We start from the raw sequence: 24,375 nt of genomic DNA on the forward strand, positions 1-24,375 counted from the left end.
CTTGTTTTTGGGGGGTGCACACCCAGCAATACTCAGGGGTTACCCTGACTCTCTGTTCAGGATTCACTCCTGCAGGCTCAGGGGATCAGATAGGATTCTGGGGATCAAACCCAGGTCAGTCAGATAAAAGGCAAAGCCCTCTCTACTGTGCTATCACTCGACATCCTTGTTTCTATAGCTGGTGTCATCATCATCATCACTGATATCTAGTACCATATTCTTCCACTGTTTGTAATCAAGGTGTTTAAATAAAGATATTTAAAAAAAGAACATGGAGATGATGTTACAAAAGTCACAAATCTAGTATTGTCCAGAACCTGTACACAGGTGCCATATTTTTAGGAATATATGTGTATTTGTATGTGTATGTATTTGCTTATCACTTCTCAAGTGAAAAGAGGATTCAGAGAGGATTCTGTCACTCTCTGTGATTCTTAGTCTGCTCCAGCCCTGCGGTACTCAGGAATACCGAAACTACTTGTGGTGATATGAAGGAGGTCATGGGTGCTAGGAATCAAACCCATGTTTGTCACATGCACTAATCCCTATACCAAATCCACATTTCCTAGGACAATATTTCATGGCATATTTTATACAAAAATTGTACTACATTAAATATTAAATATACTACTCCACTAACTATATTCAATATATATCAAAACTTCATGATTATTATAAATGGGATGCACCTAATTGCTTCCCAATTTCTTCCTGGTGGTATTAAACCTTCCTCTCACTTCGAATTGGATTTTCCCTCACACCCTCTTGGCTAGCAGTAGTACTCAAACACACCTTTGGATTTGACAATATGATTTCAAGGCTTATTAGAGGGCACAAGCTTTATTTAAGGTCCAAGTTTTATTTTTTCATGATTGAACTAGGTATGATGTAATCTTGTAAAGAAATAGTATCGAATGTATTGCTGAAATTTTTTAATCAGATAATTATTATCTCTGAGTCAACATAGATGTCCCCAACTTAGAGTCATCTTGGTAATGGCAAAGCTTGCACTTGTTCTGCCTCACTCAATGCACAAGTGGATCTGAACACCAACCTTGAGAGAACAGGAGTCTTCTTGGGTCCTGGACTCCCTGAACTTGTGCCTCTCCTTTAACCCATTACCAAACTCTTCTTCAGATTTTTGATTCATTGATCTCAGAAATTTACACATCTTGTTGTGCCTGCAGGTGCCTTCCAGCTCAGGTTCCTAAGGGAACGTTAATATTAACTCGCCTACCTCCTAATCAATTGAATGCTGGCAAGAGCGGGGGCCCAGGGAACAAATGAATAGAGAAAAAGCCAAAATGTGACACCTGAAGAGAGATGTTCTTAACAGCCCTAGTCCTGCTGAAGCTTATTTGGGATGTCAGGAAGTTATGAAGTAAGTGCTTGGCCTGTATGAATGACTACGATTTTGTTAAAACCCAGTGGCCTTCCACCTTGTATCATCTGTCAGTTCATACTGAATGTCTTGAGGTAGTTTAGTCTCAGGTACAGAACATATATTTATTTGTGAATCTGTGAATTCTTTCTTTAAACCTGAATGAGAGAAGGGCTGGGAAAATTATTCTTTGAAACATTTTCTTTTTTTTTTTGTTTTGTTTTTTTGTTTTGTTTTGATTTTGGGCCACACCCAGCGGTGCTCAGGGGTTACTCCTGGCTGTCTGCTCAGAAATAGCTCCGGGCAGGCACGGGGGACCATATGGGACACCGGGATTCAAACCAACCACCTTTGGTCCTGGATCCGGCTGCTTGCAAGGCAAACGCCGCTGTGCTATCTCTCCGGGCCCTGATAAAATTTTCATTTCATTGAGTATTTTCACTATAACCCACCACTGCTTTTGGACTTAAAGGCTTGCTTATAAGAAATGTGCTGTAAATCTTTAAACATGCTCTTTATATGTAATTTATCTTTTTGATATTGCTGATATCAGTATAATCACTATATTGTTTCATCATTGTTACTAGGATGTGTGGGGTCTGTTTTTATTTGGTCTCTTCAGCTGGCACTCTTTGGGTGTTCAGGATGTGGGTACATACACTCTTCAGCTCTGGAACCTCACAGCAATAATGTCTCCGTTGCTTCTTCATAGGGGTTTTCTTGCTAGGTCTCTGGGACCTCAAAGATTCTTATGTTGTTTGAGATTCAACCCCCAGAACTTTATTAGGTTCCCCCAAGCCCTGCCAGGGGTAATCCCTGAGCACAGAGTCAGAAGTAACCCTGAGCACTGCTGCTTCTGACAATCAATAAAATAAAATATAGTTTTGAGGTCACTTTTTGTTCCCTCATTTATGTATGACAAAACTAAGTCTTGGAGAATGTGTACAATTTGCCTATAGTATACAATCAATGCCATGTAAAACTTCACTTACAGTTGACCTTTGGCCAGTGTTAATGGGGAAACTGTGCATGTTTCTATTTCTGGTTGGAAATCAAATGGGAGTGGGGAGTTAACAGGGTGAAATGGGTCAGAATTCCTTGCTTTGCGCTGATGATTGGTTCTCCACTCTTTTGCAGTTGCAGTCAGTGAACACCTTGGTAAGTCCCTCCTTCTTTCTGTTTTATTTTACTAGTTATGTTAATACATTTTCTTATATAAGAAATGATCGGCTTTCTGCTCCTCCCCGCTCGACAGAAGCCGCCTCCTCGATTGCAGCACCAGCCGCACCCCGGAGACACGATGGTGAAGGTCTGAGTGAAGGGATTTGGCCGTATTGGCAGCCTGGTTACCAGGGCTGCTATTAGCTCAGGCAAGGTGGAGGTTGTGGCCATCAATGACCCCTTCATTAACCTCGAATACATGGTCTACATGTTCCAGTATGATTCCACCCAAGGCAAGTTCAAAGGCACCGTCAAGGCCGAGAACGGGAAGCTGGTCGTCAACGGGAAGCCCATCACTGTCTTCCAGGAGCGAGACCCTGCCAACATCAAGTGGGGTGATGCTGGTGCCGAGTATGTCGTGGAGTCCACTGGCGTCTTCACCACCATGGAGAAGGCTGGGGCTGACCTGAAAGGGGGTGCCAAGAGGGTCATCATCTCTGCCCCTTCTGCGGACGCACCCATGTTTGTGATGGGCGTGAACCACGATAAATACGACAACTCCCTCAAGATCGTCAGCAACGCCTCCTGCACCACCAACTGCTTGGCGCCCCTGGCCAAGGTCATCAATGACAACTTCGGCATCGTGGAGGGTCTCATGACCACCGTCCACGCCATCACTGCCACCCAGAAGACAGTGGGTGGATGGCCCATCAGGGAAGCTGTGGCGTGATGGCCGAGGGGCAGCCCAGAACATCATCCCTGCCGCCACCGGCGCTGCCAAAGCTGTGGGCAAGGTCATCCCAGAGCTGAATGGGAAAGTGACCGGCATGGCCTTCCGCGTCCCCACACCCAACGTGTCTGTCGTGGACCTGACCTGCCGCCTGGAGAAGCCTGCCAAATACGACGACATTAAGAAAGTGGTGAAACAGGCCTCAGAGGGCCCCCTCAAGGGCATCCTGGGCTACACTGAGGACCACGTCGTCTCCTGCGACTTCAACAACGTCACCCACTCCTCCACCTTCGACGCTGGGGCGGGCATTGCCCTCATGACCATTTTGTCAAGCTGGTCTCCTGGTACGACAACGAGTTTGGCTACAGCAACAGGGTGGTGGACCTAATGGTCCACATGGCCTCCAAGGAGTAAGCACCACCCCCAAGACCCCCCCCCCCCCAGTGAGCACACTAAGAGGAAGAGAGAGGCCTCCGCTGCTGGGGAATCCTTCCCCCTACTCATCCAACACACTGAGAATCTCCTGACCTCGGGTTTCCATCCCAGATCCCCTGAAAAAGGGGGAGGGGCCAAGGGAGCCCCACTTTGTCCTGCACCATCAATAAAGTTCACTGAACCCCCCCCCCCAAAAAAAGAAATGATCTTGTGTCTGCATGCTTTTGAGAATGACAGGCATGAAAACTTCACTTTACTTATGATTCTAACATAAAGACACTCTCACACCAAACATGCATTTTTCTAGAAGAATTTAGAGTTATTGGGAAACCCTGCAAAAAGTTCAAGGAAAGATGATGACAACCTGTAAATGGATTCTAGCCAATCTGACAGGTACATTCAATCCTTGAGCAATGTAAGACATAGGCTCTTGTCTTGGGAAACTGGAGAACAAACTATTTTCTATCTTCCCTATGTTTTTTAACCCCAGCTTTAAAAGACTCTTCCTTGCATAGTTTATACCAAATGTCAGTCCAAACACTTGAAAAACATTTTTATGTTCATAGTTCTTATTATGTCCTTGAGATCCCTTTCTATTGATCAGTCAAAAATCAAGCCCTCATGGTAAGTTGCCTCTAGGACTTTGGCAAACTTCACAAGTCTTACTTTTTGAGTTTGTCCTAAGAACTGTGCGGCCCCCGATGGGAGACCCCGGACCCGAGGGGGTGTGGGAATGAAGGTCCCTAGTAATTCATGGGTTCTCTTCAGCAGAGCCAATCTGTGAAGTAAACTTGAGAGGTTAGTAAGGAAGAGCTTAAGACAACTCACGCTGTTCAAAAAGATTTATTCCCCGGGGAGACTAGCTTTTATAGGCAAAATACATCATGAGGGGTGTTACAAGTACATCACTCAACTTTCCACCAATTACAGCTTGCAAGCACTTATCAGCATAAGCTGGGGGCAGGAAATAGGGAGGGGTAAAGAGGTAGACTTGAGCACATGTAAAATGTTTTTTTTTTTTTTTTTTTTTGGTTTTTGGGCCACACCCTGTGACGCTCAGGGGTTACTCCTGGCTATGCGCTCAGAAGTTGCTCCTGGCTTCTTGGGGGACCATATGGGATGCCGGGGGATCGAACCGCGGTCCGTCCTAGGCTAGCGCAGGCAAGGCAGGCACCTTACCTCCAGCGCCACCGCCCGGCCCAAGCACATGTAAAATGTTAATCATTATCTTGTTTGTACTGAAAGCACGAGTCATGTAAAACGTTAAATTTTACTCAGCAAGCATAAATAAAACATCAGCTGTAAACACATTAATCTTTTGCTAACACAAAGGCAAGTTGTTCTATATGGGTAATTTCCCTCTGGCTGGGTGGATGGGCTGCTCTAAATTTTAGCCATTTCCTTTGTCCTCAGAGCATGAGTGCCTCTTGTAACAAGGTCAGGGACTTCTGAGACACCTTTTTGTTCTAGGTTCTATCAGCTCCCCACAGAACTCTAAGCTGTCACCCAACTGCAGATGAAGGTATTGCCTCTAGATGCACACTTGCAATGCATTTTTCTGGGTTTGCATTACCAGCCTCTTTAGTGCAGTGAGGCCACTACCCACAAATTCCTGACTAAATAGGACAAGGTTGCAATTCAGCAAGAATTGGGCAAAGTTCTAGAAAAAGAGAAATAAAATACAGAGAGTACTTTATTTCACTGCTAGAAGTAGTTGAACTCAGAGACCCAGAGTTTAGTGTCTGATACAGTCCTACTATACCAAGAGGAAGATGATTACCAGAAGTGACTTGGCAGTCCCACCCCACCACCTGCTGCCAGAACAACTGGAGAGGCCCCTGTTGTCATACATCTGTAAATTCACTTTACTTTTTCCATCTTATCTATTTTGTGTTAATTAACACAAATACCCTTAATTATGTCAACCCTGACTCTCAGGTGATTTATATTAAACTCTGGCTAATAAAAATGGCTAGGGAAGCAGCAGTCTTAACTGGCTCAGTAAGATCCAAGAAGCTGCTAGATAACCCCTGGCCAAAATTACATTTTCTCCCTTGACTCTATCTGGTTTCTTGTGTGAAATTGCAAGCTGAAACCCCCTCACACACAAAAACACACACACACACACATTACACAATGCTGCCTGAAAAGGGACTTGAACCCTGGACACACATTACACAATGCTGCCTGAAAAGGGACTTGAACCCTGGACCCTCAGACATATATTTAAAACAATACCATGTCTCCTACTGGATATGGAATCATTTATACATAGCTGCATAAAAGTAGTTACTGTGACAAGTTCACTGATCAAGTGTAAGTCTGGGAAGATCCACAATATGAGAAAATCAAGGGCCTGGATCCAGTTTTTGGGGGGAGAAACAAAGGTGGAAATGATTTTTTTTTTTTTTTTTTTTTTTTTTTTTTTTTGGTTTTTGGGCCACACCCGTTTGACGCTCAGGGGTTACTCCTGGCTATGTGCTCAGAAATCGCCCCTGGCTTGGGGGGGACCATATGGGACGCCGGGGGATCGAACCGCGGTCCTTCCTTGGCTAGCGCTTGCAAGGCAGACACCTTACCTCCAGCGCCACCTACCCGGCCCGGAAATGATTTTTGATAAATGATTTCCCAAACCTTTGTAATGCATGGCACCAGAGGGAGGAAGTGTGCCCTGAAGACCTGTCTTATTTCTTGTGGTTTCCAGAATTCCTATCCTTCAAATACTCATAAATGGACAACATAACATGCCAACGAGTTCTTTAAAAGAAAGACAAAATGAGTATTCACCTATCATTCTTCTTCCTCCCTACAGACTTCACTGAAGCCTTAGAAGTACATCTGGGCCTGACCTGCCCTGGATATAGGGCAATTTGAATCTCTGACAATTCATCTTAACCATCCTGAGTGGAAGCTTATACTTTCAGTAAGTTTTAGCTACAAATGAAGTTGCTATCCTATAGCCAGCCCCTCACTACTTTGCAAGGAGACATTTAGTTTTAATTGATATTTCCAAAAATAGCAAAACTGCTTTGAACAATTGAACAGCTTTGAATATATTCATGCATTTCTGTCCCCAACACACTATATCATCTTATCTGTTTTGTCGAATCCTATTTTGCATCATTGTTTCAGGAAATCAAGCCAGGGCTTGGGTTATAATTGATTTTTCTCCCACAATCTCTTTTACTTTTTTCTTGTGAGTTTTTGAGAAATTTCTCTGTCTGCTGACACAACTCTCTGTGCTTTTTTTTTTTTTTGCAGGAGCCAATTTTCCAAGAAATACATCAAGTTAATATATCAAATATCTGCCCCCTCCCCACCCCCTACCACACACACTTAAATACAAAACAGTGGGGGTTATAACGCTAGATCAAAATAATTTTTGAATATCCCATAGCTAAATGATCCCATTTTCACATTCCTTGAAATAATATAAACCATATTTTCCAAAAATTAATTTGAAATTTTGAAGAAATTTTACACTAATACCAAAGTGCTAGTTCCCCTTCACCAATGTCTCAAGGTCTCTTCCCATCCAGTTTCACCCCCACCACACACACCACCAGTCACTTGGTAGGCTAAGTCTTATGCTCCTTTGCTTTTGGTCATTTATCATTCCCTTATTTCTTTTTATGTTTCTTTATATTCCACATATAAGATAAATCATTCTATATTTATGTATTCTGATTTCACACATCTCACACCCCTCTGGTACTGTATAAAAACTGTATAATATATATTAACCTTTCTTATAGCTAAGAAGTATTTCCATTTTATGTATCTGGACAGTATTTTTATTCAGTCATCTATTCTTGGACACTTGGATTGTTTCCACATTTAGGCTATTTTGAATAGTACTAACATGAGTTAGGAATACAAATATCTTTCGAGATAAACATTTTTAGGCCCTTGGTATAGATCCCCAAGATAAGAAATTATTGTGTTGTACGGAAGCTCAATTGTTTTTTTTTTTATTATTTATTTATTTTTTTTGGTTTTAGGGTTACACCCAACAGCACTCAGGGGTTATTCCTGGCTCTATGCTCAGAAATTGCCCCTGTCACACTGGGGGACCAAATGGGATGCCGGGATTCAAACCAACATTCTTCTGCATGCAAGGCAAATGGCTTGCCACTGTGCTATCTTTCGGGTCCTGGAAGCTCAATTCTTAATTTTTTAATAAATTTTTATTGTGACCAAAGTGCATTACAAATCTTTCACAGTAATTTTTTTTTTTTGGTTTTTCGGGCCACACCGGTTTGATGCTCAGGGGTTATTCCTGGCTACACGCTCAGAAATTGCCCCTGGCTTGGGGGGACCATATGGGACGCCAGGGGATCGAACCGTGGTCCTTTCCTTGGCTAGCGCTTGCAAGGCAGACACCTTACCTCTAGCACCACCTCGCCGGCCCCTCACAGTAATATTTAAGGTACATAGCGACAGTGAATGAGGGGCATTCCTAACACCAGTGTTGTCCTCCCTCCCCCTTGTTCCCAGCATGCATCCCATATCTCCCTCTCTTACCCCCCAGAACACTAGTGTAACTGGTCTCCAATTTACAGCTTGTTGTAGACTGGGTATCTATTCTGTTGTCATTGACTTTGGGTTTGGTGTTCAAGTCTGACCATTTTTTATTTCCACTACATGTTCATATGACTGTCTGGTCCTGGTATCATTCTTTTTCCCCCTCAATTTATGAGGCTGAATGATTCAAGTTATGTGATTCTGTTGGAGATAAAAGGGAAAAGAAAAAGAAAGAAAAAAATTGGTAGCTACTACCAAAAAATTTTTTTTAAAAATCAAACAAAAACCAAAAAAAGAAGAAAATGCACCCAGCAAAAAGTCACCAAATAATAACCACAAGATTGAAAAAAAAAAAGAAAAAAGTGGAAGAAAAAAGAGAAGAAAAATAATATCAAAAGAAAAGAAAACAAAAAAAAAAAGAGGGAGGTTGGTGTGGTGTTCACCCACCTTTTTTTCTTTTGCATGGGCACAGTAAGTATGAGGAAGAAAGGAAATTCCCATGGCCTAAGATATTCAGGGTTTCTCTGCCCTTGAAGCATACCATCATGGGAACAACCACTGGGTCCATACTTACTCAATACCACATCCCAAGGGCTTTTTGTGGTGCCAGGAAATTTTCCTCTCAGTTGTCAATGAGAAAATCAGGATCTTGGTTTTTGTGCAGGTCATAGGACAAGGTCTAGGATAGAGTCTTTAGAGTTCTAGAGGTTCTGTTCCATCATTGTTGTTGTGTTCAGTCTTCTGTAACAAATGCTCCCTGTTGTTGTTCAGTCCCTAAGCCAAAGCCTAGGATATTATGGTTACAAAGGTTCTGTTCAGTCTCTGTTGTCAGAGTTGGGCCTCTGTAATTAGAGATCTGTATTTTTGCAAAAGTCCTAGGCTGTAGCCTAGGTAGGATTTTCCTTATTGGTCCCATGGTAAGTTCTGCCCTTGGGATAGATCCCCAAGATAAGAAATTATTGAAGCTCAATTCTTTTTTTTTATTGATAAATTTAATAATTTCGAATTTTTACTTTCCCTATCAGACCAGATATCCTCAAGTCAGAGACTTTTCTGCCTAAACTAGACGCTGCCCTGAGTAGGGCTGGACTTCCTGGGTGTCCTAAGGGATGGAGCCACCGTGGCAAGGCCCGTCACCACAAGGCCAGCGCCAAGGGCAGCTGTGGAGACCTGCCTGGGCTTCGTGCTGTGTCAGCTCATGAACCTGGGGGGCCAGGAACCCAGGGGGACTAGGCGGGGACCATCAGCCTGAGAGGCCTGCCCTCCAGCACTGCTTGGGCCCCACCACCATCTCCGGATGCAAAAAAAAAAATGTCTTCATCATCTCCAGATCTGCTGTCAGCAGCACTGGGAGCCCTTGGCAGAGGAGCTACAGGAGCTGGAGGTCCTGGCTCACCACCTCCAGCATGGTGTGACAGTCCCCCAAGTGAAAGCTCATCACCAGGTTCCAGAAGCCCAGATTCACTGGGTGGAGCCAAAGGAGAGCCCCCTCCATCTGTTGGGCCTGGTGACAGTGTGGCAATACTTGCTTGGAACTGAAAGGGAAGGAACAGCAGGATGGGGAGGAAACCGGGCGGGGTCCCAACACCTGACTCCAGCTGCTCTCCTGAACAGGGCTGCTGTCACCAGAAGTCAGGTAACTGTCCCTCGAACCTCCCTATTAGGTTCCAACTGTTCTGTACTTTATCCACTTTTGACCAGTGTACTCCTCTCCTGTAGAAACGTGGCATCTCCTCAGAGGAGGAGGAAGGAGAGGTAGACAGTGAAGTAGAACTGCCATCGAGTCAGAGGTGAACAGTCCATAGAGGAGAAATGGCATTCCTTTGCTTTACTAAACTACTAAGGATGCAGAATCAAACTAAAACTCCTTTCTCAACATTTAGGTGGCCTCAAGGCCTGAATATGCGCCCTTCACTATCTACCTTCAGCTGGGAGAATCCCTCAGAGGGAGAGGAAGGCACAGCTAGTGAGCCCTCCCCCAGAGGCACACCTGAAGTCTGCAGTACCAACACTGACCAGCGGCCAGATGAAAGATCTGAGGACATGTGTTCCCAGGGTTCAGAAATTCCACTCGACCCATCTGCTTCAGAGGTGATTCCTGGCCCTGTTTCCAGCTCCTTACCACTCCTCCATCAGGACCCACTCAAAGGAAAGCAGGTAAGTCTCAGAAACCAGGTATTAGACAAAACAGTTGCCTGATTTAAGTTCAGAGCAGCAGGCAGAAATGGTATTTAGCCTCCAAGTCATTCAATATCTAGCCATGTTTCTGACTACAGAGAGTAGTATCTAAAGTGGAATCTTTGGACTGAAGAAGAACACTAACAGTAATAGGCTGTTAGCACTGCTTACCTATCAACTCTATAAGTGAGGTAGGAATAAGGAAACCAGAATTGATGTTTTGGCTAATTGTCTGAGGAAATTAAATCTTAAGGCAGTAAAAATTTCTTGTAACCTGTAACGCTAAGAACTCAGTGCAAGATCTATTGGTTTCCCAGCTTCCTACCTCATGGTACCTCTGCATTTCTTCACAGGGTCCTAATTCTGAGGACTCAGACTGTGACAGTACTGAACTGGAAAACAACAGTAGTGAAGCCTTGTAGCCCCCTGCCTGCCTCCCTCCTTGAAAGCCAATCTTATTTCTCTAATAAAGAAATATTTATATAAATAATATATATGCGCCACATAATCAGAGTAAGAATAGGCTATCCCAGAAAGTCAGGTTCAAGACTGAACCTTGACAAATGTACCTGATCAACTGTAGTGACAATGCAGCTGTGGAAATTAAGGGCAACTATCCAAGAGTGTGTAGGGGTGGATTGGCCCCTTCCTATTTCCAGTCCATTCTGTTCAACAATTGTTGCCTCATGTTCCTCTACTCTCCCCAACTCCCTCCCCTGACCCCCAAACAAACCCTGGGCAACAGAAAAGGGAGCCACTTAGATTGCACTTTTTTTTTGGTTTTCGTTTAAATATTTTGCACTTGGGAGGCTAAAGCTGGGTCCTCTCCTCTGAGGTTTCTCAGGTGGCAATAAAATAAATTTTTGTCCCTTAATCTGCCAAGTGGGGGTTTGCAGGGGGAGGCTAGGAGATTGTGAACCATGTGATGGCTCAGGCTGAAGAACTGGGCTGTAAATCCCTGCTTTAAATCTCCTGGTGCCTGATTGGGGTGGATACTGTCATATTATAATCCCTGTGAAAAACCTTTGAACTATAACTGTAACCCCATAGATGGTATCTATTTTTCAGGTGTGTATGGGCGATGCCCATTCTTCTGAGGCCTGAGCCAAATCATTATGCCAATGTTCAGGGTAAAAGGCCTAATTACATTACCAAATTTGTGTCCGCATCTCTATTAGATAAGAACTTGTTTGCATGTGTATTATTTCCCCATTTTAATGTGCCTATTCAAAAGAGAAGCAATGCCACAAGATATTGTTGGTGCATCTGGGGGCTGACGTATAAAGTCCAACATTCCCCGAAACTTGGTACAAACATGAAGTCTATACAGAGATAGTCTTCTACCAGTATTGCTTATAAAACAGATCTCAAGAGGGGGAAAATCAAACAATCAAATAACAAATCCAGTGGGTAGAATTGTCACTATATTAGGATATTCGAAAAGAGTTATAGATGTTAAGGGAATACATCTGAGATATACAAAGGAGATACACGTGACCCTTTTATGTTTTAGAAATAGTCAAGTGGGAGGGGGTGTTTCCGAGACACCACTTTGGTATGTGATTGGACAAACGAAGAGAGCATGGAGCCATGTCCTCCACTTGTTGCCTGCTGAAGCTTCTGACTCCCCGAGAGGCTTTTGCTTCCTAATTGCTGGAAGTTGAGAGTTCAGCAGTCCCCTCACAGCCCCTTGCATGAACAAGGAAACCTGGGGTCTCTTAAATTGCACCTTACTGGAACCTACTTGCTGGGACCCTGAGCAGGTGTCCAGGAATAACCCTGGGATGGGGAGGAAGGAGAGAGAAGGCTGTGGGGGGGCAACTGAGGCTGCATCTTCACCTTATCATGGCCAAAAATCCTACAGCATGAAACCTTGCCGTGACGCATTGCCTGCTGAAGCTTCAGACTCCACCCAAAAATTACTGTGACAGATATGTAATCCACCTTGGCCAAAACAAAAATCATTAGTACAGAAAATGGTTAAATGTGTGGTAACAAGAGATGGGAGTGAGAGAGTAAAGGAATAAAAGGAGCACATGGACAATGTTCAGAAATTGACTAGCAGATGGAACACAATGATATCCATATATTTCTTATAGTGTTCCGCGCAATGGACAGGTTTAATAAGGAAACTTCCCTGATAACTAATGCCAGAACCTATTGTGACCAATGTTCCGCACCCACTTCCTAGGCCTGGGTAAAGCAGCCTTTGGCATGGCGGGGGGGCTGCCAAATGCCATGCTGGCAGGACCTCCTGGCTCAGCTCCCAGGAAGGAAAGAGGTCCTTCCCGAGCCTGAAGGCCAGGAGATCAGAGCCCCCTCCCCCAGACCCTTCCTTTGGAGGTGGGAGGGAAATGGGGCAAGCCTAGGAACACCCATAAACTCCTCCAAGGGACCCACCTCGCTGGTTTGCCCGCCATGTGGCCAGGCCTGTCTTTTATTTTTTATATCCTACAAATGAGTGATATTGTTTTATGTATATCCCTCTCTAACTCACGTCACTGAACATAATAATCTTCATATCCACCTATGTTTGAGCAAATCTCATGATTTCACTTTTGCCTAAAAGCTGCATTGTATTCTTTTGTCTTCTTTTTTTTTGGGGGGGGGGCCCACACACGGCGGTGCTCAGGAGTTACTCCTGGCTATCTGCTCAGAAATAGCTCCTGGAAGGCATGGGGAACCATATGGGACACCAGAATTCGAACCAAACACCTTTGGTCCTGGATCAGCTGCTTGCAAGGTAAACATGAAGTGCTATCTCTCTGGCCCACTGCATTGTATTCTATTGTGTAGATGTACCACAGTTTCTTTTTTTTTTTTTTTCTTTTTTTTGGTTTTTGGGCCACACCCAGCATTGGTCAGGAGTTACTCCTGGCTGTCTGCTCAGAAATAGCTCCTGGCAGGCACGGGGGACCACATGGGACACCAAGATTCGAACCAACCACCTTCAGTCCTGGATCGGCTGCTTGTAAGGCAAACGCCGCTGTGCTATCTCTCTGGGCCCGTACCACTGTTTCTTTAGCCATTCATATGCTCTTGGCTGCCTGGGTTGTTTCTAGATTTTGGCTATTTGTAATAGCCAGAATGTAAATGAACATAGGAATGCAGTGGGCTTTTCTACCATGGTGTTTTTGACTTCTTAGGGTATATTCCTAAGAGTGGTATTGCTGGAGGGGCCGGGCGGTGGCGCTGGAGGTAAGGTGCCTGCCTTGCCTGCGCTAGCCTAGGACGGACCGCGGTTCGATCCCCCTGCGTCCCATATGGTCCCCCAAGCCAGGAGTGACCTCTGAGCGCATAGCCAGGAGTATCACCGGGTGTGGCCCAAAAACCAAAAAAAAAAAAAAAAAAAAAAAAAAAAGAGTGGTATTGCTGGGTCATATGGGGCTCAATTTCCAGTTTTTTGAAAAATATCCATATTAGTTTTCAAAAAAGTTAGCATTCCCAGTAGCAATGAATGAAAGTCTCTTTCTCCCACATCTGTGTCGGCACTGGTGTCACAAGCCCATGGCAAATATTATAGTCAATAGGGAAAAACTAAAAGCTTGCTCCCTCTCACCATTTCTTTTCAATACATTTTTTGAAAGTGCTTGCTGTAGCAATCAGGAAAGAAAAGGATTTCAAGGGCATCCAGATAGGAAAGGAAGAAGTCACTGTTTGCAGATGACATGATACTATATTTAGAAAATAGTAGACTCTACCAAAATGCTAGATACAATAGATTCTTAGAGTATAGTGGTAGGCTGCAAAATTAACAACAACAACAAACTCCTGGCTTTTCTGTATATAAATAATAAAAGAGAGCAAAGACATTTCAAAAAAAATCAATCCCATTCACAATTTTGCTTCAGAAAACCGTGGAGTCAACTTAACTCAGGGATCTCAAACTCACAGCCCGCGGGCCGTTTGCGGCCCTCCGTACAACATTTTGTGGTCCCTGGCCGGCCTTCAAATATCACAGTATTTGCGATTATTTGCTTACCGAATAATCGCAATAAAAATCGCATTAGTAAGAAAAAAATCGCATTAAACGTTCTCATACCCCGAGCATTTCTGTTTGGGGTATGCAAATGTTTAATGCGATTTTTTGCGATTTATTTTTTACTAATGTGATTTTTTTTTTTTTTTTGGTTTTTGGGCCACACCCGTTTGACGCTCAGGGGTTACTCCTGGCTAAGTGCTCAGAAATTGCCCCTGGCTTGGGGGACCATATGGGACGCCGGGGGATCGAACCGCGGTCCTTTCCTTGGCTAGCGCTTACAAGGCAGACACCTTATCTCTAGCGCCACCTTCCCGGCCCCAACTAATGTGATTTTTATTGCAAATATTCGGTAAGCAAAATCCCTTATGCGGCCCTGCCTCCCCCAACTTTGCCTCCTGCGGCCCCCAATTAAATTGAATTTGAGACTCCTGACTTAACTAAAGAGGTGAAAGATGTGGGCCGGAGCGATAGTGCAACGGTAGGGTGTTTGCCTTGCATGCTGCTGACCCAGGACAGACCTCAGTTTGATCTCTGACATCCCATATGGTCCCCCAAACAAGGAGCGATTTCTGAGTGCATAACCAGGAGTAACCCACAAGCTAGGTGTGGGTCTCCAGGTGTGACCCAAAAACCACACACACACACACACACACACACACACACACACACACACACACACACACACACACATATATATATATATATATACAAAGAAAATTACAAAACAGTGCAAAAAACGTACAAAATAAGAGGACATAAGGAAATGGAGGCATATACCATATTTTCCAGCATGTAAGACAACTTTTTGTTTTTGTTTTTTTCTTTTTTTGTGGTTTTTGGGTCACACCCGGCAGTGCTCAGGAGTTATTCCTGGCTCCAGGCTCAGAAATTGCTCCTGGCAGGCATGGGGGACCATATGGGGCGCCGGGATTCGAACCGATGACCTCCTGCATGATGGGCAAACGCCTTACCTCCATGCTATCTCTTCGGCCCTTAAGACAACTTTTTAACCCATGAAAAACTTTTTAAAAGTCAGAGTCATCATATACGCTGGTATCGGCATGCTGTAACTTATTCCAGCTTCAAAGATGAGTGATCCGCGCCCCCCCCCCCCCTTTACCGCTGCATCCCATCCAGCTGCCAGGCATCATCACTCAGTCCTCAGTTTGTCCTGATTAATCTTTCAGGGCACACAGAGGAGCTGAGTTACCGAGTGCTGCATTCCATCCAGCTGCCAGGTGTCATCACTGGTATGTGGCTTTCCAGTGCTCAGTCCTCTGTTCAACTTTTATGGGACACAGAGAGGCTCTTTATCTCCCTCTAGCTGTCCTATTAATCACTGCACGTCAGTCAGCTGTTCTTGGAGGAGCCCCCTCTCCCTGCTCTCAATGTAGATCACAATTAAAAAATCACAGTCATTCATTACAAATGACAAATGTAGGGGCCCGGGCGGTGGCGCTAGAGGTAAGGTGCCTGCCTTGCCTGCGCTAGCCTTGGACGGACCGCGGTTCGATCCCCTGGCGTCCCATATGGTCCCCCAAGCCAGGAGCGACTTCTGAGCGCATAGCCAGGAGTAACCCCTGAACGTCACTGGGTGTGGCCCAAAAACCAAAAAAAAAAAAAAAAAAAAAACAAATGACAAATGTAAAATGACTGTTGGCACTCCAAAGTCTAGATTTATTAAACATATACTATTAATCTTTGAGGGTTCTACTTTTTCTCTTATATTTTTTAATTTCCATTTGGTTGCATTAAAAGAGGTAGTCTTATATGGCAATTATAGCCCAAACCCTCTATTTTAACAGGAAAAGTAGGAGGTCGTCTCATATGCCCACTCATCTTATATGCCAGAAAATATGGTACCTTGCTCAAGGATTCGAAGAATTAACACATTAAAATGGCAATACTTCCCAAAGCATTGTACAGATTTAATGCAATCCCTATAAGGATAACTGTAGTTAAACACATACCCACCTATTTTAAAATGTAAAGACCCACCTAGGCTTGATTAGTGACTCAGCTCTCCTAGACTTAATTAACACTAAGTACTTCCGTTGACTACTTCATCCCCCCTTTTACTTATTGATTAATTTAGTGGGGGGAACTTTTGAGTCCCACCAGGGGTCTCTCCTGGCTCTGCACTCAGAAATCTCTCCTGGCAGGCTCAGGGGACCATATGAGACACTGGGTATAGAACAGGTGTCTCTTCTGGTTCGGCTGCTGTGCTATCTTTCCGGCCATACCTCCTTTTATTTTTACTACAAAGCAATAGTCATTAAACAGCATGGTATTGGTGGGGGCTGGAGAGATAGCATGGAGGTAAGGCATTTGCCTTGCGAACAGGTCAGTGGTTCGAATACCAGCATCCCATATGGTCCCCTGAGCCTCCCAGTAGCGATTTCTGAGGGAGGGAGGGAGGGAGGGAGGGACGGAAGGAAGGAAGAAAGGAAGGAAGAAAGAAAGAAAGAAAGAAAGAAAGAAAGAAAGAAAGAAAGAAAGAAAGAAAGAAAGAAAGAAAGAAAGAAAGAAAGAAAGAAAGAAAGAGAAAGAAAGAAAGAGAAAGAAAGAAAGAAAGAAAGAAGGAAAGAAAGAAAGAAAGAAAGAAAGAAAGAAAGAAAGAAAGAAAGAAAGAAAGAAAGAAAGAAGGAAGGAAGAGACAAAAGGAAATGAAGACACCTTGTTTATGGATTGGGAGGATTAACATCATTAAAATGGCAATACTCCCCAAAGCATTGTACAGATTTAACACAATTCCTCTAAGGATACCCATGACATTCTTCAAAGAAGTGGATCAAACACTCCTGAAATTAATTTGGAACAATAAATACCCACAAATAGCTAAAGCAATTGTTAGGAAAAAGAAGATGGTAGGCATTATTTTCCCCAAGTTTAAATTGTACTACAAAGCAATAGTCATTAAAATGATATTGGAATAAAGACAGACCCTCAGATCAATGGAATAGACTTGAGTAGTCAGAGATTGTGACCTGGGGCCAGTGAGGTGGCGCTAGAGGTAAGGTGTCTTCCTTGCAAGTGCTATCCAAGGAAGGACTGCGGTTCGATCCCCCGTCATCACATATGATTCCCCCAAGCCAGGGGCAATTTCTGATTGCTTAGCCAGGAGTAACCCCTGAGCATCAAATGGGTGTGGCCAAAAAAAACCAAAAACAAACAAACAAACAAACAAAAAACAACAACAGAGAATGTGACCCAGACATATAATCTTTGGTAAAGGGGCAAGAAATCCAAAATGGAGCAAGGAAAGCTTCTTCAACAAGTGGTGCTGGGACAACTGGTCAGCCACATGCAAAAAAGCAAACTCAGACCTCCATCTAACCTGTCTAACTCTATCATACACAAAGGTCAAATCCAAATGGATTAAAGTCGTTGGTAGTATAGTGGTGAGCATAGCTGCCTTCCAAATGAATTAAAGACCTTAATATCAGACCCAGAACCATAAGGTATATAGAAGACCATGTAGGTAAAACACTCTGTGACATTGAGACTAAAGGCATGTTTAAGGAGGAAACATTACTGTCCAAATAAGTGGAAGCAGAGATAAACAAATGGGACTATATTAAGCTGAGAAGCTTCTGTACCTCTAAGGAAATAGTGACTAGGATTCAAAGGCCACCCACAGAATGGGAGAAACTATTCATCCAATACCCATCAGATAAGGGGCTATTATCTAAGATATACAAGGTACTGACAGAACTTAACAAGAATAAAAACATCTGGGGCCGGGCGGTGGCCCTAAAGGTAAGGTGCCTGCCTTGCCTGCGCTAGCCTTGGACGGACCGCGGTTCGATCCCCCGGTCTCCCATATGGTCCCCTAAGCCAGGAGCAACTTCTGAGCACATAGCCAGGAGTAACCCCTGAGCGTTACCGGGTGTGACCCAAAAAAAAAAAAAAAAAAGAATAAAAACATCTAACCCCATAAAAAAGTGGGGAGAAGAAATGAACAGACACTTCCTCAGAGACTGACACACATCACAAAAACCAAGAACAATCAGTGTTGGAGGGGTATGGGGAGAAAGGAACTCTATTCACTGCTGGTGGGAATGCCATGTAATCCAGCCTTTATGAGGAAAAATATGGAGATTCTTTTTTTGGGGGGGGGGGGTTAGGTCACATCCGGCAGTGCTCAGTGGTTATTCCTGGCTCAGAAATCGCAACCAGCAGGCTCAGGGAACCATATGGGATGCCGGGATTTGAACCACGGTCCTTCTGCATGCAAGGCAAAGGCACTACCTCCATGCTATCTCTCCAGCCCCAAATATGGATATTCTTAAAAAAAAAAAAGAAAAAAAAACACCTGGAAATTGAACTTTCATATGATCCAGCTATACCACTTCTAAAGATATGCCCTCGGAACAAAAAAACACATCACAAAAATGTCTTCTTCACACCTATATTCATTGCAGCACTATTTATAATAGGCAGAATCTGGAAAAAATCCAGATGTCCAACAACAGATGAGTGGCTAAAGAAACTATGGTAATATACACAATGAAATAGTATGCAGTCATCAGGAAAAATGAAGTCATGGCATTTTCTTATTCATGATGGATATGGAAACTATTGTGCTGAGTAAAATAAATCAGAGAGAGATAGACACAGAATAGTCTCGCTCATTTGTGAGATTTATGAAAAATAAAAGACAGTATGGTAATACTTCTCAGAGACAACAGAGATGAGTGCTGGAAAGAGTGGCTCACAATACAAAGCTCAGCACAAAGAGTGGTGAGGACAGTTAGAGAAATGACTATCCTGACAGCTACCATGACAATGCCAAGGAGTGAGAGTAGAATGCCTGTCTGGAATACAGGCATTGAATACAGGTGGGGGAGGAGGGAGTTGGGAGCATTGGGGAGGGAAGGTTGTACAGGTGAAGGGGTGTTCATTTTTATCATTGAAATCCAACTACAAACATGTTTGTGGTCCTGATGCTTAAATAAATATATTACTCTTAAATAATAAAAGTAATAATAAAAATTAAAAATGGAGTAATAAAGTAATAATAAAAATACAAAATGGTGGGTTAGACGTGTTCTTATGCCCCCATATACTCAGATAACATCACGTGGCTTTATTTCTCGTTTGCTTAGGCACACTAAAATGGGAAAATACTATACATACTGATAAGTTCTTATCTAATAGATATGGGAACACACAAATCTTGTAGTGCAATGGGACCTTACACCCTGAACATTGACATAAAGACCTGGCACAGGCCTCAGAAGAATGGGCATTCTCCATTCACCCCTGATCTAGAGAAGACATCTACAAAACATCTAAGGTTGTCTATAACATCACCTGGAGGCAATCCTCTACCATGGAAGACCCCACAGCTGCTCTGACATCGATCTACTCAAAAGAGACTTCCCTTAACACTGAGAAGACTTAACAAGAACAATGACCTGCTTACTGGACAGGGCTTGCTGTATTGCCCCTTAATTGTGAGGTGAAACTAGAAGATACTCCAAATGAGCCTGACTTCAATGTAGGATGTGCAGATTCCAGGATCTTTAATACAGAAACATGATGCCAACAATAGGATTGCGTGAAAAATAAAACTGTATTGGCACTACAGACAATGACTTGGATTGAATAAACTAGTTTGCCTGGAGCCTAGAGTTGGTCTTATGCCAGGAAACTTCAGGGATAGTGGTCTCCTTGTATTTAGACCAAGGCTCTTCCTTTCAATGACCCCCATATTTTGGTGGGCCTATGCAAACAATATTTGCCACTCTAACACTGTTTTTACTGTGCCCTTTTGACTAACCCTTAAAAAAAACTCTTAAACTTTTGATGTTAACTTAAACTAATATGTATGTGCATGAATATATTAAAATACTATGCCTTCAAAATTAAGGGGTCACATAAATCTCATGGCTTTAGGTTGCTTTGTGTACTGCTAAGAAATGTTATAATGCACTACAATCTGGGGTCTTGTGGACAAAGTAATTGTACATGGGTTCTGCCCTTATTTTTCTTAATGTTTTTTTGACTGCAAGTTCAATATTTAGGCGTCAGCAAGGGGATTTCTTCTGAGAACTCTGTTAATGGGCAATTGTTCTTTCACTGTAACTTTATCTTGTCCTCTTTGCATCATTGTTCTCATAATTAAAAATAAAAAATTAAAAAAAAGAAATACCAATGGCCAAAAGGCACATGAGAAAATGCTCTGCATTACTGATCATCAAGGAGATGCAAATCAAAACAACAATGAGGCACAATCTTATGGTACATATGAACAATCAGGAGCTAAGAAAAAGCCGATTCATGGTCTTAAAACTAATGTAATACATGATCTTCAAATCAAGTAAGTTTTAAAAGGGGACAAGTGGAGGGGCAGCCACTGGTGACAACCTTAGGAACTGAAGGAGGAACTGGGAGGAAAGAATGTTATACTGGTAAAGTGGGGGGGGGTGTTCTGTTTGTGACTGTAACCCAACTAAAATCATGTTACTTAAATAAGATATTCAAGGTACTGACAGAACTTAACAAGGAAAATACATCTAAAACCATCAAAAAATAAAGGGAAAAAGACGCCAACAGACAACTCCTTAAAGAAATACAAATGGCCAAAAGGCACGTGAAAAAATGCTCTGCATTACTGATTATCAAGGAGATGCAAATCAAAACAACAATGAGGCACAATCTTATGGTACATACGAACAGCCAGGAGCTAAGAAAAAGCCGTTTCATGGTCTTAAAACTAATGTATATGGGCACTATGTAATACATGATCTTCAAATCAAGTAAGTTTTAAAAGGGGACAAGTGGAGGGGCAGCCACTGGTGGCAACCTTAGGAACTAGAAGTTCCATCAGGGCACTGGACCAAGCTTGCATCCCTCCAAGTGTTGTGAGGAACCTTAGCATAGATGTGAGATCTAGTGAGACCTGAGAGCTCAGAGGCAGCAGAAAGGTCAAGCAGAGAAGCTGCCATTCCACGCGAGAGACATGCAGCCCCTGCAAGGTGTCTGAGTGGAACCCAAACTTCTAAAGGAAAGGAAAGTCTTTCCCCAGATGGAAGAACTTGGCCACTTCACGTTTAGAATCAGCAAAGAAAAGAAGGCTCTGGAGACATTGGGCTGATAGCCAAACAGAAGTGGAGGGATGTCATAAAGGGCTTCGTGTCACAGACATCGTGAGGTCACTGGAGGTATAAAAGGAAGGTGCCGCCCTCCAGCTCCTGTTCCATCCGAGAACTTCCAGTCGGATCTTTTCGGAGAGATGCCTCGGAAATCAAAACGCCCTCCCTGTCCTGGTCAGGAAAGGAAGCTGCCCCCTCTCCATCACCCTCTCCCTCCCCGCCAAGACCTCTCCCCTGTGTTTCCCAGAGCCCCTCCCTCAACTGCCTCCCCGAGTCCCCCTCCCAGCACTCCTGAACCCCAGCCTCCTCCCAAGACCACCTCTCCCAAGACCTCCACCCACCTTCCCAACCCACAGCCTGAAGCCTCCCAACCCCACCATCACTTTTCCCGACTTCTCCACCGCCCCCAAATCTCCCCCAACCTTCTAAGACCAGCTCCTCGGTCGCCAAGACCTTCCCACCAGCCCAAACCCCCAATTCAGCACCCCACAACCTCTTCCCCTTCCAAACCCACCCCTCAACCCCTCCATTTCCCATTTCTTCCCAAACCCCCCCCCAAGGCCCTAAACCCCCTACCGCCAAAATCAGAAAAAACGCTCAAACCCCTACCCGTTTCCCCTCCTTGGAGCCTGTTTCCAAGGGGAAGGCCAGAAGCCCCAGGCCACCACCCCCCTACTAGCCCCACCCCTGCTCTTGGTGTGCTGGCTGTGCTGCTCTAAAGATCAAGGTGAGTCTCTCTGTAGCCTAGAAAGGTGGTTTCCTGCTAGAGGGACAGTTGGGTGGAGCTTGGTCTACTCAGAACTTAGGGGAGCCAAGGGTCTGGAGTGGTAGCTAGCCCAGGATGACCAAATTCGATCCCCTGGCTTCCCATATGGTCCCCCAAGCTAGGAGAGATTTCTGAGTGCATAGCCAAGAGTAACTCCTGAGCATCACTGGGCGTGACCCCAAACCAAAACCAAAAAAAAAGAAAATGAAAGGAAGGAAGGAAGGAAGGAAGGAAGGAAGGAAGGAAGGAAGGAAGGAAGGGAGGGAGGGAGGGAGGGAGGGAGGGAGGGAGGGAAGGAGGGAGGGAGGGAGGGAGGTAGAAAGGGAGGGGGAAAAGGAGGGAAAAAGGGAGGGAAAAAGGGAGGAAAAAAGGGAGGGAAGGGAAGAAAAAGGGAGGGAAGGGAAGAAAAGGGAGGAAAGGGAAGGGAAGGGAAGAGGGAGGGGGAGGGGGATGGGGGATGGGGAAGGAGGGAAGGGAGAAGGGAGGGGGAAGGGGGAAGGGAGGGGGGAAGGGGTAGGGAGGGAGGAAGGGAGGGAGGGAGGAAGAGAGGGAGGGAGGAAGGGATGGAGGAAGGAAGGAAGGAAGGTAGGAAGGAAGGAAGGAAGGAGAGAGAGAAGAAAGAAAGAAAGAAAGAAAGAAAGAAAGAAAGAAGGAAAGAAGAAAGAAAGAAAGAAAAAGAATGAATAAATGAATGCAGGGAAGCCAAGAGTTTATTAAAATGAGTCATTTGGGCCTGAGGTAGGGCTTTTGCCTTGCACGTAGCTGACCTAAGTTTGTATATAGTCCCCTGAGCCTGCCAGAGGTGATTTTTCAGCAGAGCCAGGAGTAACCGCTGAGACCTGTCAGTGTGGCCCAAAAATCAACAAAACAAAACAAAACAAAAGCAAAAGCTATGGTGAGTCTTTTGAGAGTTTAGCAATGCTGGTGTGGTTCAGGTCACCATCCCAGAATAAATGCCACAGCTTCGCAGCTTGAGACACTTGTACAACTAGATCCTGGCCGTACCACTTCTTTATCTCAGTCTCTCTATGCTTGTTCTTTCTGCTGGGCTCCTTGAGCCTCCTCTTAATAGACACACTAGGAGCCAGACCACGTGATCACGTTGATCTGAACCTTTTGTCCCCTGACTGGGCAGTAGGAGGGAGAGGCACTATCCCCCCCCTTCCTCGTTTCTCCTCTCATCTTCAACAGCTACTGGGATGATGGAGTGAGCAATGGAAAGTGGAAGGAGAGTCCAACCTACTTCCAGGAATGCTAAGTCTTAACCATCTGCTCCAGGAAGTGCACGAAGAGGGAGAGGGGTGCTAGAAGTTCCAGCCACTTAAGACTTCCACAGATATAGGGAGAACTACAATTTCTTGGCTCTTTTTGTTCCACAAAGATTCCTCCTTTTGTACCTTGACTTCGAGGACTCTGCCTAGGATTCCCTTCCCTTGAGACACCTGCTCAAAGAGGGAGGGGCCCTCATTTTGAAAACCAAGCCCTAGGTTAAGCATAGAGCTTGATATCAGCAGGTTATAGGATGGGACTCTCTTTTCCACAAATAGGTTTATGAGAATTGGACAGTCATGTAAAGACATGCCCCACAATACAGCTCCTCTCCAACTCCATTGTGTGAGTTCAGACAAATGATCCTATCTTTTGTGGAAGTAAGATCCCATGTTCCCTCAGCAAAATTCTCTGCAACTTCACAAGCAGAACATTCAAGACATTATTCAATCTGTAGCTTGGAATGGAATGTCTGATATTTACCTTCCAAAAGATGTCTTTGCAACATATAGTCAGAAATTTCTAGTAGAGTCTAATTCAAACAACCCATTTCCTAGCACCATCAAGGTAATAGAGAGCAGATCTCTTCTCCTCATGTCCCTACTCCCTTCTCTTGTTTTCTAAAATGATTCCTTGTTTAGAAACTAATTTGGAAAATTATGTATATAAGGTCCATATAAAGGAAGAGCCTAGAGAGAAGGAAGAAATAATATTGAGGCCCTAAGAGGTCACTCAATGCACAATTCATATTATAAAATGCCAGGGATTAAAAATATTTTATCCTCCAGTGCCATAACACACAAGGACACACATGCTACCATAAAAGAGTTTTAGTTACAACCTGTAACA

At 44.0% G+C, this 24,375-nt stretch overlaps 1 protein-coding gene and 1 pseudogene across 1 annotated transcript; both read left to right on the top strand.

Annotated features, from left to right (window-relative positions):
- The first annotated feature begins 2,622 nt into the window (after positions 1-2,622).
- On the top strand, positions 2,623-3,892 carry LOC126020027 (glyceraldehyde-3-phosphate dehydrogenase-like). Its single transcript, XM_049781474.1, is given in 3 exon segments — positions 2,623-3,236; positions 3,238-3,586; positions 3,589-3,892. Coding segments are annotated over 3 exon segments (1,002 nt in total). The 5' UTR covers positions 2,623-2,681; the 3' UTR covers positions 3,687-3,892.
- A 516-nt stretch (positions 3,893-4,408) lies between these two features.
- Positions 4,409-10,855, top strand: LOC126020274 (mitogen-activated protein kinase kinase kinase 12-like; annotated as a pseudogene).
- Positions 10,856-24,375: the final 13,520 nt, after the last annotated feature.

The sequence above is a fragment of the Suncus etruscus genome, chromosome 10, assembly GCF_024139225.1.
Source record: "Suncus etruscus isolate mSunEtr1 chromosome 10, mSunEtr1.pri.cur, whole genome shotgun sequence".
NCBI classification, from domain to species: Eukaryota; Metazoa; Chordata; class Mammalia; order Eulipotyphla; family Soricidae; genus Suncus; species Suncus etruscus.